This window comes from Cylas formicarius, unplaced genomic scaffold (assembly GCF_029955315.1).
Source record: "Cylas formicarius isolate icCylForm1 unplaced genomic scaffold, icCylForm1.1 PGA_scaffold_12__32_contigs__length_19106922, whole genome shotgun sequence".
Classification (NCBI taxonomy): domain Eukaryota; kingdom Metazoa; phylum Arthropoda; class Insecta; order Coleoptera; family Brentidae; genus Cylas; species Cylas formicarius.
In genome coordinates, this window is record NW_026844225.1 from 13171963 (window position 1) to 13191609 (window position 19647).

Consider the following 19647-nt stretch of genomic DNA (forward strand, 5'->3'; position numbering starts at 1 on the left):
TTATTATATACTATAAATTCAAACATTAGATTTTTTAACGAAAACTCAAGCCGTTCGAATAACAACGATTATTTTTAGCGCGAGATAACCGAAGATAAATTTGGATTTTCGTGATAATTATAGGTTAGCGGGTCTTTAGAATTGCCGCTTTTAGATATCGATTTCTGCGAGATTGTTACTCCCATTTACGGGCTATCTACATAATTAGTGAAACTGATATTGATCGCAATCGCTGCACGGCAATTAAAAACGTCAAGTTGGTAAATTAATTAAGCTACCGTGCCGTCAGATTCAATTTATTATTAATTATAAATCGTCATATAGCATGTAGCTTAAGAATTCTTTGAAATTTTATTATCAACTCCCGATTTTCTGCAACCATTACCCCTTTAACTGATCTTATTATTGCGAGGTGTTGGAAGTAATTGATACATTAAAAGAAGGTGAAAAAAATACAAACCCAAACACCTACAATGAATTTAACTTGAAATGGAAATTATTTTCTAAATATATATAACGCCATTGAAAATGAGTTTCTGATTATAATTCCCATTCCCATTTACATCAGCGTACAAGCATTAAATGTAAATCCCTGTTTGTATTTAATGGTTGTTTTTAAAAATTTAAAGTATTCATGTCAACACATATTTGTGCATACATCATTCACAGCCACTAAACATAATATACGGTCGTTACGCAATCTTGTAAAGCTGCACGACGCTCAAGGAATGTAAAATGTCGCATTATCTGCTTTGCTCAGACAAAGACAAGGTGGTTGTGTTGTAAGTCTTGCGCATTTTATGTATAAATAATACCTATAAACTGCAATTAAAAATGTGGACGACCTTAGTCACGAAATCGCAAATTTTAACGATGAGTATATATCGAGTATATAAATATATATGTATGGATCGATTTGTGAATTCAAAAGTCGGAGGAATATTTTATCTTCAATCGCAAAACTTAAACGAATTGGGTCAAGTAAGAAACGAGCACAAAAAAAAAACGTTTGATTTGTTTTTTTCTTCTCTGCGATCTACGTGAATCCAGCTGAATCGGCTTGGGCAATAATTTTCTGAAGTCGATTTCCCCACGGAAAAAAAAATAATTTGTGTTTTGTACTTTTATTCGACGGTCGAAAAGGGCAAAAGTTCTGTCTGATCGCTTTAAAAATACACAGGCAATGATAAACAAATATTGAACCTCACTTGGCGTAGCCATTTTCCGTTTGATATTCGATTTGTATTTTATCAGTTTACGTTCAATTCGATGGAACTTCGAAATGTCATTATGCGATTTGGTGGAATGCACGACATTGTAGCAAAATCGATTTGGGGTTATACGCAAAATTAGGTAAATCTGAGAAATGCGCCTTGGAAAATTGAAGCATCCGGGATATCGTGCCACAAGAACAAGTTGAAATCGGAAACACGAATTTCAATCTGTTTCTCACTTGTTCGCGAATCTAATTCGAATTCCACCGCCTAATAATCAAAGCACCGCTTTGCCCATCCTAGAATTCTCTAAAACGTAATAACAAATGCCACTCCCCAACTCTTTGAATGGCGTAAATTAAATTTGAAGAGGTAGCAACAACTTCCCCTTTTTTATTTTTCGTTCTAGCTTTAAGCCGCAAGCTTTTTCAAATTAACTTGCAGGTTCACGCCTTATTTATTATTTATTTTTCATTATTCCTCTCTTCTATTTTACAATGTAAGACATAGCACAATATCACTAGTTTTTATTCAAGAATTATAAGTAAAATGCCTGCCGATCTTCTTTGGAAAAGTAGAGAGTAAAGTCTATTCATAGATATAAGAAAGTGACTAACTGATACGAATTATGGAAAGACCCGGACAAACTGTAAGAATGAAATATGGCCGAACAGGTCCGTACTTTGCTTAGAATTTAATTATTTGGAGTTTTGTTAGGAAAGATACTAAACAATATTTATTTATTTATTTATGTATTTATGTTTAAATCTAAAATAAAAATTATTTTTATTACCTACTTAAATTACTAAAAATTATTCACATAATATATCAGCATCACTATCGCTATCATCGCCTGTTCTAATTATTATTTGTTCTATATTATTTGCAATATGGATATACGATTGTTCTGCTTTTTCTATATGTTTAACAGAATTTGCCCAACTTTGTGGAGGGATGTTAAAAACTTCAGTTTCTATAAGTTTGAGGACATTGGAGTTAACACGGGGAAAAACATTGTTACGACGAATGGCAAATTTCAGTTGGTGCCAAACATGTTCAATGGGATTAAATATACAGTGGTAAAGTGGAAGCCTTAAAACTGTATGCCATAGATTTTTTGCATAGTTATCACAGACGTGTTCCTTTTGTAGGTTCAAGCTTTGTAGAACCTCAATTTATTGCTTTTTGTTATAATCTTCGTGAATATAAATGTCGTTATTCTACATGTACTTTTGGGTTGTTGCTTTTGTGTCACATGAGGAAGGGGTTTTAGGCAACTGTCTACTGTGATAACTTGCATTGTCCATTACAATGACGCTATTAGGAGGAATGTTTGGAAATAGTTTGTTTTTAAACCAACTTTCAAATAAATCAGTGGTGGTGTCTTCATGGTAATCCAGAGAAGAATCTTTAATATTTTTCACAGACAGAGAAAGTCCATTTGGAATCCAACCATTTTTAGAGCCAGCATGCAAAATAGTTATTCTTTAACCTCTTTTTTATGGCGCGTTTGTTGTACACTTATCAGTTGAATCAACCCAACCCTTTTCGGAGGTATCATAAGTGTCGAACCAGGTTTCATCCAAGTAAATAATTGGCCTTTGTTCTCTGTAAATCCTAATTTTTTCTAGATATTCCAGTCGCCATTTCCAAATTCTAAAAGATTCCATTAAAACTTGCCTTTTGTCATTTTTTTTTAAATCTAAAACCCATTTGTTGAATACACTTCCGTAAGGTAGTTCTGCCACATTTAATCCCGGTTTCATCTTTTTCAAGTCCCCTAATTAAGATATCTAATGTAGGCACACTTTGTTCCTCGTATAACTTGTAAATTTTACCCCGTATTATATCTCGATCACTTTCATCTACACTCGATAAAATGTCAGCATAGCTCCTTTTTTTCCTCGCTGAAATAGGATTATTCACAATTTTCCATACAGTTGATGTGGAAATTTTCGTCAACGTGGCCGTTTCTTCTAAAGATGCTTGCTTGCTGGCAGCACGTTCAATGAGAATCAAATAAACATTGTTATAACTTCCTTAGTCTCAATAGAATAGTGTTTTCTACATTTGGGCGGGCGCATCTCCTGATATACATTAGACTCGTACATATTTTGCATAATTCGCACACGATTCAACACACGCTGCATTACCAAATAATATTTATTCAATAAACAAAAATTTAAAATACGTTAGAAAGAAGTGATGCTTGCAAATGGTGCCCCTGTAGACGGGCAGTAGAATAAGTCTCTCGAAAATTGTTAAAGCGACGTGCTTTAAATAAAATGGAAGTTTTAATGGAATGCCGGCGATTACAAGTATGTCGTCGGGATTATTTAAATTCCGACCTTGATATCCATAACGTCCCAAAAAAAAAGGATAAAGCTATTTAATAAATAAGTGTCACGCGAATGCTTTCTCATATGAACTATAAAATAGTGAAACGAAAGTTAATATTGGATAGGTTGGGTTAAATATTTTATACGCGGTGTTCCGGAATTCAGTAGAAAGATCTTAAGGGGATATTTATCAACTAAAGACAAGTGTGTTTTTTCATATCGATTTTATTTGGCAGATTTTGCCTGTTTCATGAAAATCATATTGAAAGTTTTTAAATAATTAATGAAAAATCTCGGAAAGCAGTTTGTAATTTTTATCTTGATCTTAAAATATTTTAAACATTCAAAACATCAGCGGCGCATTGTGAATTTAAGTCTACATGTCAATTAGATCACCTTCTCGGACGCCACTGATTTGATTTTGATTTTGATTACGAGCATGTCAAGTTTTGGTAAATCGGTTAAAAAGATTTTGAATAATTAATGAAAAATGGATTTTTTACACACTTCATGCCGAAAATAAAACAAGTTAAAAAATCACAGATCCCTTAAATTTTTGCATTGAATTTTGAAACACTCTTTACTGTAAAATAAGAAGAAAATATAATTGAAATCTGGTATTAAGGTCAACAATGATTTTATAATTTGATGGTTTTCATATTTTTGAGGTTATAAAAGGAATTAAACAAATAGAACAACAATGTCTCTTGTTTCTATCACGCAACATTTTTGAATTAATTTTTGGGATGTCATATTTATTGTTTTAAAAATAGAAATATTATATAACATTCTAAAAATTTGCATAAATGTTTAGCGGGGAAACCCCGAAAGTAAAATATATTTTCGGAGAATCCTAAATATGTAGTGGTTTTTTTTTCAAATGCCAAGACTTTGTAAAAATATTCCAGATGATACGTTTTGCTGTGGGTGGTTCTTTTATGGCCAAGAAATTTAGACCCAAAATTACATCCCTGTTTGAGAAATAATACTAAGATTATTTTTAAGCAAAAATTGGTGATCAATGTGAAGAAGGTTTAAGACATTGGAACCAGAGATCCCTATCTTTTGGATTATGAAGAGAGCCAACAAATCACCATGATAACTGCTATTTCTGCATGTGCAATGTTCGTGGATATAATATTAGAAAATTGAAAAACATTGTTTATCCGAAACTCTATTCTGCAATTAGACTAATGCCACATGGCCCAGGTGTCCCAATACCTGAGAACCTGAAGTGGATAAAGATACCCTTATTGATGTTGGTGATATATGGAGTGTTTCCCAGCAACCACAGGTTTTTCTAAGAATCTTTCCGAAATTTTAGCATCTAGACTGCGAAATAAAAATTTACTGGCAAAGAGACAATCCGGTCATGGGATATACAAGAAAATCCACTAAACGAAGTTTTTCAGTCAAGAGGGAGAGATGTTCCAAAACTAAATGGAGCTAACTATTATTTGAGACTTTGTTATTTAATTTATATTTTTTAATTCGGTTTTTGTTCTTGTACTAATAAACATAATGTTTAAATCAACCGAGATTATAACATTGATAAAAAACCTTACGTGACAGAGGAAAGTGCTTATCAGATTTAAATTTGGGAGGCCTAAATTATAAAGAATCAAAAGTCAGATCGAAATCAAAAGTTTAAAGTTTTGGCCTGTGGCATTAATCCAAATCCAAAAATCAAACATCTGTCCCTTGGTTAGTAGTTTTGGTTAGTTTTTATGGGAGGGTTCTACTAGTAACGCTACCGTTCCAATTTTTTTTGCACCTACGAAATCGGCGAAAGTTTCTAAAATGGACTTTAGCTCAACGAGCAAATTTTTATCAAAACTAAAGCCCCATTATAATAGAGGTAGGAATCCCGCAATCCTGGTTACAACATCGATCGATTTTTATTCCATAAACAGCCAAAGGTAAAAAAAACACTTTATCGATTTCCACAACGATTCCATTGTTCGAGGTTGGGGGATTTCGTTTGCCGACGAAACTACCACTAAATAATAAACAAGTTCAAGGTATGTTTGGCAAGTGAATCAATGCAACCCTGTAGCGGTCACAGAAAAAACCGCTTTGTGCAAGCTTGAAGCGATAGACTTTGATTAACAATGTTTTATTTCTAAACGCGGAACTACAAAGCTTTGTTGTTAATTGGTCGGTTGTCGGCCGTAACTGTTCACCCTCTCCAAAATGTATTTCCGCCGACAAAGTGTGCCGTAATTAACGCCGTCGTAACAGGAGTCAAATACAAGTTTAATCTAATCTGGCCGAAGCTCAATGATCCAATAAATAGCTCTTCCAAGGGTACAATTTGACCAGATTCCCTGACCATTCATAGTCATCACCTCGACCATTATTCACCAAACATCTAAACGTCTCAGCAAAATGCCGCCGGGGAAATTATGTGGAAAATTTTATTATCTAACATCAGTTTAAGAACTAAATGTTGCCTACAGCTTTCGATTGTATTGCCTAGAAAAGAAAACATTTACTTATCTCATAGATTTTGAATTCCTTTACCCTGTTCTATAAATATAAAACCTGTATATCTCATATCTCATCTTATAAATCTAAGATGCAAAATGCTGCCCGTATACCTCTTTTTTCTCATTACATATATACACGTAAATTGTTGGAAAATCGGAAACGGTATTCAAAAATTTTAGGCTATTTTTAGGGCAAACTAAAGTAGTATATTATGCAACAAGTGCGGTAAACGGCATTTGACTCACGAGTGACTTAAAAGTTTACCGAAAGTGTTGCATACTATAATTTTTCTACGACCGTTTTTTGGAGGTGTTAAAAAGGGAATATAATGCGTATTAGAGGAAGTGAAATTGGAAATTTATAGGCAGTACTAGGAAATAGTGTACTGGCGTAGAAGAAGAATATCTTCTGCTTCTAGGATTATTTCTTGTTTATTTAGCATAATTTTTAAATAATTTTTAAGCTTTTATTAATTTATTCTAATGTACTAAATAAACATGTAACTATTTATTTACTTATTTATACTTACTTCTGTTTCTATTGTAATCTGACTTAAACTCTACAATCAGCTTAATTAGCATCGCAAATTTCTGAAACGAGGCAAACACCAAACAGTTTTTTTTTTAAAGCGGTAGATGGTCATGATGGTGTTATTACCGACCATGAATATTAGCGACTGCGAATAATCGGTGCGTGTCGGGATAAAATAGTATATTATGCAACAAGTGCGGTAAATGGCATTTGACTCACGAGTTTATTTGACACGAGCGAAGCGAGTGTTTAACAAAACGAGTGACTTAAAAAGTTTATCGAATGTGTTGCATACTATACTGTTTCTATGACCGTTAGTTTTTGAGTACATTTTCGCAAAACAACACGAATACACTGACATGACCGTCAGAATTGACAAACGTAAAAATCCAAGGCCTGGGAAATATCTCCGAAAACATCCGCTTGCTCCCAATCCGGTGCGGTAAAATCCCGGAAATGTCCGAAGTGGCTCGGATTCGTGGGAAACGAAACTGAGGTAGTAAAGTGACGCTTTCCGCACGCTAGATCGGTGGGTAATTAGGTATTCTACAGACGGGAGAAGAACAAGAATATTTCAACTGCGACTTCGGCATGTATTGCATCAGCGATCGACTGCGATTCAAGCATTTTTTTTCTTGGTAGCTTAACATTACTGCATTAAACTCTGTGCATTAAAAATGAAAAAAAAAGCAATTCTGGCGACTTTTGATATCTTTATCGGTGTCAATTCTTTGACTTTCCTTAGAGCGGTAAATGAAAACAAATGTTTTCAGTGACGATCGCAAATGGCAGCTAATTTTTACAGATATAATAATAATTATTTGACATTATTGAAGCAGAAAAGTCTACAAAGTGTAAAACTTTTAAGAAAACAGTAACATGTGGTAAGTACTTAGGATACACATAGTTTGGGGATATCGGAAATTATAGGAGATACTTGGTCGGTTAAATTACGAGGGCAGCGCCAAAATTCCCCTGCCTGAATATCAAAGAAACAAAGTAGAGTAACATTTTTTTTTATTTTTCAATATAATCACCCTTAACTTCAATACACTTATTACATCTCCTTATTAACAGCTCAATCCCGTTAAAAAAATATTCTTTTGGTTTGTCTGCAAAATGAGCTAGAACAGCCTCTTTTAATTCAACTTCGTCGTTAAACCGCCGTCCACGTAAGTCCTTTCTCAAATATCCAAACAAATAATAGTCGCTGGGGGCCATATCTGGACTATAGGGAAGATGATCTATCTATTGGAACCCACACTCTGAAATGGCAGCTTGTGCAACACCAGGAGTGTGGACAGGTGCATTATCGTGCAAATGATGCACGCCTCTGGTCAGTTTTCCTCTTAATGTAACAATGTTGCGTAATATTTACTATTGGCAGTGGTATTAGTTTCTTTAAAATCTATCAAAAGAATTCCTTCACAATCCCAAAAGATCGTGCCCATCACCTTTTTTTGTTGACTGGCAGGCTCTGAATTTTCTTGGAGGTGCTTCACCCTTACGACGCCACTCCATTGATTCCGTTTTCGATAGAAAGTCATTATAGAGAACCATATTTTCATCTCCCGTCACAATAGTTTCTATCACAGGCTTCGGTTCCGACCCACAGAGTTCTAAAAAAGACCGCGCACACTCGACACGGCGTTGTTTTTGAATAGCCGAAAGGTTTTTAGGAACTCATCTTGCACTAACCTTATGCATACCTAAATGATCATGTTGGATTCGAGGAACACTTGTGTCAGAAAGCTTAGTAATTTCTGAGATTTCCTTGATCTTTAAACGTCGATCACTCAATACCACCTCTTCCACAATCGCAACAATATCTCCCAGCGGTCTTCCACTGGTCGACCAGTTCTTGAATCATCTTCAAGGGACTTCTGCCCCATTCGAAAACGTTTTTCCCATTCTTTCACTACAGAATACGAAGGAGAACTTTGGCGATACACAGCATCCAGCCTTTCTTTAATAATTTTAGGTGCTAACTCATTTTTTGTCAAAAACTTTATGACTGCTCTATACCCAATTTGCGTTATTTGCGACATTTTTTCGGACACGTCTTGTTTAAAATGCTGTCAATAAAAAACTATTCGACGCATTTTTTTTTCACAGCCTACTAAGATATATATGTAAAAGAATACAAAGTTGTGGTTAGTTTTGGTATGTAAAGCATAAAATACGCCAAACATGATCTCGTCTTTTCTTGTGGGCATCATATTGAATATTTTCATCATAAGATCTTGGAATCGCGAAAGCAAAATTTGATTTTTTTTATAGTAGGCCATAATCATTCGTAGAGACAAAAGTTTTGACAGTCCAATTATTTTTGACAGTTTAACTTCAATTACAGTACAGAAGTTAACGTTACCTGTTAATTTATTTAAAAATGGAAATATTTTTTTGTAAAGATAATTTAAAAATCTATGGTGTATTCCTAAAAAACTAAAGATTTTACTTAAAAAAGTGTGTAGTAGTCCCAAGATCATGTTTGTCGTATTTTATAAAATTTAAAACCCTCTGTAAAATTGCAAGAAGAATGGATAAAGTGAGTGTGTAGATATTTTCGAAGCGGTCTACATTTTGCAGTGTCCAGCTAGTTTATGGTATATACAAAATAAGTTATTGTTATTTTCCGTTTTATTTTGTTTATTTATTTTCCATTGTGATGTCATCAATGGGGTGTAAAGCTAGTTCGCCTCCTCGTGGTGCACCCTGGGTAACGCTAAATGAACTCGCATAATTTTAAATGTATTATTTGATGTTGCTTATAAAGTTAACTTGCAGAACTGAATATTGCAGAGTTAACTTATTTTGCCAACGTTTTCATCCAGCGGTAAGCTATTGTTCGAGATTGCCCTAGATTCTGCTATTATCAGATTTATTTTATTCCAGAAAATGTGTTTACTCTCGAAGCATCTCGGATGTAGCAGTTTCAACCATTTGTGGAAATTTCATCCCTGTGGCTTTTCAATTAGAAGTTTACAGGTAAATACCGCTTGAGTTGGATATAAATGAAACTTAAGCTGCTAGTGGGGTAATGAGTGTACTCGTATTTCACACTGTGTCGATGCGAAACATATCGTTTACGACGTGATAGGTACATCCGGTATAGATCACCGAAGCTGACGTCTTAAAATGACACTTTGCACACACTTAGTCAGTGAATAATTGGGTATTTTAGAGCAGAAAGTAGAAACAATCCATTGGTTGGTTGATTTAATTAAATTTAATTAAAAATATACTACAAACATTCTGAAAATGCTTCAACACGACACACATAAGCAACTAAAAAGCGAGCCGCAAGTCGAAGATATTCGAACTAGAGTACATAAATATCTTTCAGACATTGCCGGGTTACCGCAGATCCGATAAGATTGACTGTAAATCTCGCTCAAATTCTGGCAACAAAGGAAAAATAGCAAGTTTTATAAAGTTTCCCTTGAGCCGATGTGTGTATTTTCCAATTTAAAAAAACCCTTTTACCATGGCGACGAATCATCGATCACCACGACCAAGGTTTTCCGCGTTTCACTCAACTAATCCATCCCTTTATTAGAAAAGCACGTTTCATAAACTAGTCAATTCATAAATTATTTTCACTCGAACTCTTGCATTTAAAAATATGCACATAAATTGGCCGAATCGTTTGTCACACTAATTTTATTTTTTCTTTAAATAAGCTGTCTGTGGGAAGTATTGTTTGCGTAAAAAAATATAAATAAAAGTATTTTCACACCATGTGGTAATAAAGATTGATTGTTATATTTTAAATAATTTTTGCCATTTTATCTATTAGTAACATCGTTTTTCTATTTTGATACAAACCCCTGTAAACGTGGGACTACGGAAATATAAGAAATCGCTTTGCCATATGCTGAGTGTCAACTCTAATTTATCCGCACAAAAGAAAGAAAATACATTTTCCACCGCAGCTGATTTCCAGTATGGATTTTAGAAAATCTCAGCAGTCTATTTTTATCGCCGCTTTTTGCTGTAATGGAGGCGTAAAACGGGTTAAATTCCAACCTCTTTTGTGAGTTTTGACAGTGAATTGTTTCCCCGAACTCGACTACCTATTTGTTCGTTTTTATCAGCTGATTCCACAACGTATACACAAGTTATTTCCGTTATTTCGAGGTTTGATCGTTGCCAGCTAATTACCGTGCAAAACAATGGGTCACTTAAGAAAGACAACATTTCAATAGTACGAATTTTTTGGACATAATTGCAAATTTAACCGTCGTCATTAACGCCATTAGGATATAGATTCTCGAAGTGTCGTTTTCGACGTGGTTAAACCGCAGAGACAATTTGGGAGGAATGGCAATTACTCATTTAGACCTTAATATTAGCTAATTATATATAATTAGCGATTGAGCTGAGGGTATTTGGGCATCTTTACGGAGAGGTAAAAAACAACATACAATAATACCAAATTATTAATTACATCACGAAACCTTTTTCCCTATCCTCTTTCAAATTACCACCAAGAAATAGAGGACTTTTAAAACTTATCTTTTAAAAAATTATTTCTTTCGAGGGCATCGGCCGCCTCAGATAAAACTAAAAAAAAGCTTATTAGGTTGATTTCCACTCCCCATTCGGCGAATAAAAAAATTGTACCGTAGCGTAATCAAAGGTTGCGCAAAAATAAACTTTCAAAGTGAAAAATCGCTTTGATTAGCGAGTAATGACGAAAACGAGTCAGGTCGCTCATTTTTCCCTGCAAAAAAAAGTGGCGTCTTATTAACTTCCTCTTTACATGGATCTACCATTAAAAACGATAAAAATGAGCCCAATTTCGGAGATATGTTAGAATTTTCATATAGTATCAACTCGAATACAGTGGAAAGTATTATTTAAATTTTCATATAGTTCATTTGTGTTTAAAATGTATCAAACGTGTAGTGTTATTACGAGTCTTTAAATTACCTTTTTCGATTCTCTACTCTAAAATATCCAATTATGCATTGATGGGCATGCCCAAAGTGTCACTGTAATACTTCGTTAACCACTGTGGAGAGCCACTTCGGCATTTTTCAATAGACTTTAGCCACTGACGTTTTTTGACATTTTTCAGCTCTGATGGGACACACCACACATTACTCAGTATTCAGTATTCCTACTGTTTTGCAGAAACGTACCCTAAAAGTAATGATCGCAGAAGAAGTATAGTTATGCAACACGTTTATAAATAAATAAAAAACATAATCATTCAGTCATTCAAAAAAAATTATACAATTTTTTATTCAAAAAGCTATTGTCCAACTAACCGACAAACTTCAGCCAATGGCTACCCTGACTCCGTACATCAGACCTTAAATTTAATAAGCCAAATTGCTTGCTTTTATATTATTAGGAAGAGCATTGTAAAGCATGATGAAATTATATAAAAAACTTTTTTTCTTAATTTTATTTTTAAAATAATCGGAAATATGTTTTTTGGTGTTCATTATTTTTTGAAAAAAAAAGAAGCCAAACATTTTGTTGGACATGTTCAACCACTGAACTTCAATAATTTTATGCGTCATAGTCATAGATTAGACCACAACACATATTTTTAGTTTTTGGTATTCTATAGGAATCCACTTGTTTTTAGCAAAGACCAGAAAGAAAATTTGCAAAATTAAAATGTGATAAAACTAGTGAATTACATTACGATTCCATCAATTGTTTTCACTATAACAACCATAAATTGTTGGATTTTATAGTCACACCTTGTCAAAAATATGATATTTACTAAAATTTTGGCATTGTATATACGTGTTCACATCAGTTTTATTGTTTAAGAGAAAGTATTATTACTTTTTCTTAGTATCAAAATGCCGATCAAATAAGAACAAGTTCGAAAGCAATCCGTTTGGAAAATTCGTCAAAGTGAAAGATTGTTTTTTGCGAGAGTCTTTATATAAAAAGGGAAGAGCTTAAAAAACCAGGTCAATGAGTGATCGCGAATAATAAGTAGCCGGCTTTTTTCGAGACATTCGTGTCTCGCTAAGCATAAAACTTCCTGAATATTGTTGATAAATATCGTGAAAGGGGATCGATTTTTTAATACATCACCGGTCTACATGCTGGGTTTCTCGGTTATTTATTTTTTCATATTAATTGGTTTAGGCGGCGTATTGAAATTTGTTTATATTATCGTTCTCGAAATTCGTCGTCCTCCATGAGAGTATGCTAGACAACAAATAGTTCGACGTATGTGCTATGTTCAAAATTGGTATGATTTTCTAAGAAGCAAGATTAAACTTTTAAATGCTTAATTTATTAATGTCGACGAATTAAAACGCATTCAGTGAAACATCGGCTGTATGTCTTCATAATGTTTACACCTGTGTCAATAATATGTACCAGTAAAGGTCGGTATATTGAGTGTTACAATTTTATTTTTCTACTCTCGTCTGTAAAGTACATAAATAAATTACACACCGATCTATCGTGCGGGAAGCGTCACTTTACCACGTCAGTTTCGTTTCCCACGGATCCGAGCCACTTCGGAGCAAGCGGATGTTGTGGGAGATATTTCCCACGCCTTGGATCTTGACGTTTGTCAATTCTGGCGGTCATGTCAGTGAATGTATTCTTGTTGTTTTGCGTAAATGTACCCAAAAACTAACGGTCGTAGAACCAGTATAGTACGCAACACGTTCGGTTATCTTTTTAAGTCACTCGTTTATTAAACACTCGCTCCGCTTTTGTCATATAAACTCGTGAGTCAAATGCCACTTACCGCACTTGTTGCATAATATACTATTTTATCCCGACACGCACGGGTTATCCGCAGTCACTAATATTAATGGTTGATAGTAACACCTTTTTTTTAAAAAGAAAATGTTTGGTGTTTGCCTCATTTCAAAAATTTGCAATGCTAACAAAGCTAATTGTAGAGTTTAAGCCAGGCTACGATAGAAACATAAGTATGAATAAGTAAATAAATACTTAGATATTTATTCAGTACATTAGAATAAATTAATTAAAGCTTAAAACTAATTTAAAAACTATGCTAAATAAACAAGATTGCTTTCGAAAAATCGTCACTGGGCGGTGCAAGTTCGTAGCGCTTAGCGGGAAGCAGCTTTTTATTATAAAAGGCAAGAGATTCGCGGTTTTGTGTGGTAAAGGGACGCATTGTTTTTCTATCGTGCTCCTGCGGACCACTATGGAACTTTCGCAAAATCGATGTAATTTAATTGTGCATGCACCCTGTATAAAATATCCTTCACATCTGGTCGAACTTCAAAGTTAATAATAGCGTTGTCGAATGATATTTTTTTCAAATATTCCGCGCCCCGTATAATTGACGAAACCTGAAACTCTCTCACGACACGGTTTATGATTCTGTTTAAATAAAATTATATTATCTTTAACGGTTTTTCATTTATCGCCAATAATTTACTCACAAATTTTTAGGATATTTTAGATTTGTTGCCCATAAACGACACACCCTGTATGTGATTCAATCATTGTTCAGAGTAGAGGTTATAGCCTTGGATTTTCCACGTTTCCTGGTTCTAGAATTTTTTGAAAATAGCAAATTATTTTCGAGAAAATAAGTTTTTTCTGAAACATGCAGCGTACCGTAATAATCAATGACGTCATCGCATCTTGACAGCACCGTTTGAACCAACTAGCCATATTTTTTACGATTTTTGATTTGCGGCAAATAATTTACTCTATAAAAGAACAATTTTCTAGGCCTTTTAGATTTTTGCCTATAATTTATGCCCGAAATAAATGTTATTGCACTGGATGTTCTGCGTCTGCCGATTTAAGAATTTTGCCAATCGGATGAACGATTATGGAGGAAAACATATTTTTCTGAGAGCTAAAATTAAAAAAGTTAAAACATTTTTAAAAAATAGTCTGTAAAATTTAATTGCGTCCAATTTCTACTGATGTGGACACGGACTTTTACTTCTCTGCTAAATTTGAAATTGATATCTGCAAATTTAGGACACTTAACACATTTCTCATTTAGCACGAAATATCGGGAACACCCTATCTAATAGGCGAAAAACCTTAAATACAAAAGTTTTTGCTGTCTATGCGGGCTATATCGCAATGTAAAAGAAAGTGATATCTTAATCATAGTCTTTCAGTTATAACCAATTTTCGAAAATAGGAAGACCCGTTTATCAGCTTTTTTGAATTTGCGGCGCACCCTGTATATTTTAAAAATTGTCAAACGTTTATAGAGCCGTATCTTCTGCTTCTTCTGGTTCAAGAATTTTTTTGGTCTCGTAAACGGTTCTTGAAAAATTAAATTAAATTAAAATCACTAGTTCGTGACTCACTAGTCTTTACATCTAATAACTTTTTATTTTTATCTTGGGTATATTATTTTGTGTTATACTAAACAAACATATTAATTAATAAAATAACACTCAAAATATAAAAAAAAATAAAAAAATGTTATTAGAAAGGAGAACAAAAAACAAACAAAGCGCCCGACAATAATTATATTATTGTTCTAAATCCTTGAAATCTTAAAATTCCACCAAACAGTCAAACCAATATGCGAGTAGATATATTTTTGTCCTCACATCGATCAAAGCTGTAACTTCGAGAAGCCTTTTGAAAAAGAAAACTAGTTTACAGTATTTCAGTTCAATTAATTAAACAGCAAGGTTTAGGACCTTTAGTTTAGTTTAGCAGTTTAGAACCAATACGCGGTTTGCTCTACACTACCCCCACCAACCAACACGACGACAGAGCCGTTCGTGGATATTAGAAATACTGACAAAACTATCAATATTTAGCTAGTTTATAGTTATACCGGTGCTTATACTAGGACTCGTACCTAGAGTTTTAAGCTTTTCAAAACCATTTTAGAATTTTAATTTGCAATAGTCTCTCAGAGTGTAATACTTCAAGGCTTCCAAGAATTAAGTACCGACAAAATAATAACATATATGTAGCCTGTAAAATAATTATTCAAATCAATCAAAAAATGATTTGAAGAACCATGTACCTCCAAACAATTAGGGGAGCTCACAAAATAATTCCATGACAACCAGGGAAAATAGCCAAGTGGCAATAATTTTTAATTTGGTCCGAAACAGTTTTGTTATTGAGAGTAGAATTAACGATATTTTGAGGTTTGTTCATTTTCATTTCCCTTACCGCTCGCTCGTAAATTCTGATAGAATTTTTAAAATGTTCCATTTCGTCCATAAACGCTCTTGAATAAATCCTTTAAGAATTACGCAATTGAATGTTCCAAGATCCGTAACTCTAATCGAAAGTTTGCTGAAGGCTCAAACATGAAAAACGATATTTTTGGAGTTCAATTAAGACATTCATTTCCATGTACAGTCACAAGTAAAATTATATTTCAACGGACAAATATGTTTTATTACTACAGATTACTTACAGATAACGATTTTATATAAAGAAAGAAATACATCATAAGAGATTCGCAGTGTAAAGAGTACCTAGTTGATTTCCTTCTAAGAACAAAGGGATGTGGATTTTGGAGTTGCTTTTATTAAAAGTGATGCGTCAATTTTCACAATCAATATTGTTAATCTCCTTTATTATGTAACGTGGTTTGTAACCTGAGCCAGTACAAATACCCACCTCATATTGATTTATCACAGTTATTTATTACACTTACTTTATTTTATAGTGACAATCGTCATTCATAATTTCTTTTAATTTGAATTTATTTCCATGTTACAGGTAACAAGTAATTTTAAATTAAAAAAGCATATGGATGTGTATTTTTAGGTATTTGTATTCAAAGAGATTTATCAACCACATTGTTGTTACCTGGTCTGCAACCTAAACCAGTGTACACACCTCCTGTTGATTTAGGATTTATATTAGCACCATATTCCTGTAAGTTTAAAGCCCTTCAAATAAAATTTTATAATTTTCTTAGAATTTGTTTGTTAATAGAACAACGCGTTTTAATAGTCTTAACCGTGTTTAAGTTTGATAATTATTCATATTTAATGAAACACCGAGAATTTACATTTTATTCCAGTGAGAACAAAATCCATTACAAAGTTTTCAACCGCACTCAACAAATAACTTTGTTTTGATATTAATTGGGAGTTTCCCGAGTTACCCGCTAGCGCAACTTTAATGTCTGAGATGTTTTAATCGAAAGCAGTTTTTCTTTTACCTAAATGAATCGTAAAAAAATTATCTGTTGCCTTAAATCGATTGCCTATTGCCAAAGTCGCTAGCTATAGTTGATGCGGTTCATTTATTTAAACGATTTATGTTTATGTAAACGTAATAAAGTTCTATTTTGACAGGCTATTTTAGAATAACCTCGCCATCGATACGGCAACGTCAAAGTTATCGCTGGCTGGAAATATAATTATGCTGGATTGAACGCAATTGACCGAAAAGCAGCGTTATTAGCCGATTATCGGGAAAATGGAAACGCAAATGCACAATCCACAATTAATAAAAATTATTATTATTTCGGTTTATTAAGTATAAATAAACGTTGTCCCTTTTTAGCAAATATATTTAAAAATTACCGATAACGAATTTTCAGCTCTATCGTTTTTTAAAAATATACTCCAACGCAACAGATATGCGTATGCCTGGATTAAAATACTTATTTTAACTATATTTTTATCAGTTCAGCAAACATTGCGACGGCTTTAATAAATTAGAATTAAAAGAAGATTAAAGAAATTGTATTTTTCTTGTTTAATAATGGATTAGCTTTAGAATAATCCTCCACAGTCTAGATAAATTTGTTAAGTACACACACCTCACCGTTTGGGATAATAAATAATTGTTGATACATTTATATATATGTGTGTGTAAGAGTTTAGGTTGGTTCCGGCATACAATATATCCGCAAAAGCACAGACGGTAAACAGAAGCCAGACTGACTGACTAATCGACATCTCCACTTATAATAAGGGTTTGAGGCCACTTAACTCAAAACACATTACATATTTATGGCACGCTTAGTAGCCACAGCAAAATATGATAAATTATTTATACATAAGTATGCTTTTATTGCGAGAATTGAGAATATCCGAAACGATAATGGGTAGTCGAGTTTCATCTTTTTTTTTGCTACTATGACATTCTTGTCCAGCGTAGAATTATTTCTGAAAAACTGTTCCAATATTGTTTCAAGGCAACAATTAATTGTCGATAGTCTGAAGGTTTGACGGTAGCCTTACAATATTTACTTTTTTATATTTTTTATTTTGGGTGTCATATTTAGAAAACCGCAAGCTTCCTGTTTCGTTCGCGTAAAATAAAAAAAGTATAGCGGCGCCAGCTCGAATTCTCATTTCATAGGGTAACGCGTCGACTTGTTATAAGAATTAAGTTGACACTTTGCAGTGAGAAATAAAATGGAAAACTTCATTTGAGAATCGATACGTAACGAAAGTTTTTCCGTGTTGTTGAGTTATCCTGTCAAGGTCTGCATTGAACGAACGCCACGATTTAAGTATCGCCAGAAACTAATTTTTTTTACGGTGAATTTAACAGAATCGTGGAAAATTATTACCTGGTTAATTTGAATGCAACGGTTTTGATTTTTCTAGAAAACCATAAACTGTGTGCGTATTTTTGAAAAATATATTATTTTGCGGACTATTAATTAATTGAATCGCAGCCTAAACAAATTAAATACGCTTACATGCATTATTATTGCATTATCAGGAAAAAATGCGGTTTCCAAGAAATAGAATTAAGAATTAAGCCCTTTTTAATACTATGTATCCCACCAACTTAGGTCGTGTGGATTTCCAAGGGATTCTTACTCTTGTTGTTTCTCCAGTCTAATTAATCCGGTTAGTTTTGGGTGGCCTAAATACAGTGCCGCCCGTGATCCAACCTGATTCGTTTTTTGCTAATGTGTTATTTTGGGAAAAAGATTTCGATTAAAATCCGTTATCTATTTTTCATTTTAATATTATTGGTGCCGTATGTTTTTGCAAATCTCTCAAGCTTAAGTAGTTCGTTAGGTTTCCACAATTCCATAAAGTTTTTACTATCAACAATGTAAATAAAAAAAAATCGATAGCATTTAATAACTGAAATCGGTTTATGAAACCATATGTTTGTGCGAGTTTATTTAGCCGACACGATGATGAAAAGTCCCTCGATATAAAACCTTGGGACGTATAAAACCGACCGAAGGGTTGCACGAAATGATTTGTTGGCTTCTCAGACGTACATGAGGTATTTAATTGGTATAAGGTTTACCTGAAATATTCGACTGCAAAAGCTTCTCGGTAACTTTTCCATCGTCCCTCGAATCGTTGAAGCTGTTGTAACGGTTTTTTTCTTGCGATTTGGACACTTTAAAACGTTCACTCATTATAGTTTAATAATAATCAAACGTTCACTATTTAGCGAAATTATCTGATGATCGGCGTTCGAACGCCCGGCAATTAATTCGAATTAAACTGTTGGTGCCCCTGGTTTCAATTCGAAAATTTGAAAAGTCCACGAAAAGTACCAACATTCGCGATAAATATAACTGAACAGTTTACTACATCCACGCGCGATTTTTGCAACTGGCAACGTATCATTTTATACGGTGAATTCGTTTATCGTATGGTAGCGACATCTGTTTTCCTTATCTATCGTGCTTCGCGTAGGAAAACTAGACGGAAAGCGTTGGGGACCTCTTTTAATTCAGTCAGTCAAATGATGTTCCACGGCGTCGCGAAAATTAAAAAAAAGTCCCATTCGACACATCGAACCACCAAACCACATCCGACTATATAATTTAATTGTACTCGTTGCTAGTGTGCCATTTCGTTTAGTGTTTTATTAATTATTTAAAATAAAGTTCGATGCCGGTCCGATCTATAAATATAAAGCGCGTTCTATGTCGATATAGCATTAAATATTTATTCACATTGGGACGCTAAAACGGCGATAACGTGGCATTTTTCAGTCAAGGTCGTACGAAAAAAATGCGATTCATTTTTTACCGTAGTTGGAGTCGATTTTTCCCTTTTTTCAAAGTTGCTTTATTAGCGCTTATCGCGAAAATGTTACCGCGTCGAATTTCATTTTCTTTAAAACCGAACTATTAGCACCTGACTGTCGTACAGTGTGAGCGTTTT

General features: G+C 33.8%; 1 protein-coding gene across 2 annotated transcripts in view; it reads right to left on the bottom strand.

Moving 5' to 3' along the window:
• LOC132695867 (solute carrier family 12 member 6) overlaps positions 1–19646 on the bottom strand; it is an 81663-nt gene extending 62017 nt beyond the window's left edge. For both annotated transcript variants that reach the window (XM_060660421.1, XM_060660419.1), the window contains exon 1: positions 18776–19646. In XM_060660421.1, coding sequence (XP_060516404.1) covers positions 18776–18890 — 115 coding nt within the window. In that variant the 5' untranslated portion in view covers positions 18891–19646. The remainder of the gene's footprint in view (positions 1–18775) is intronic.
• Between the last annotated feature and the right edge of the window lies 1 nt (position 19647).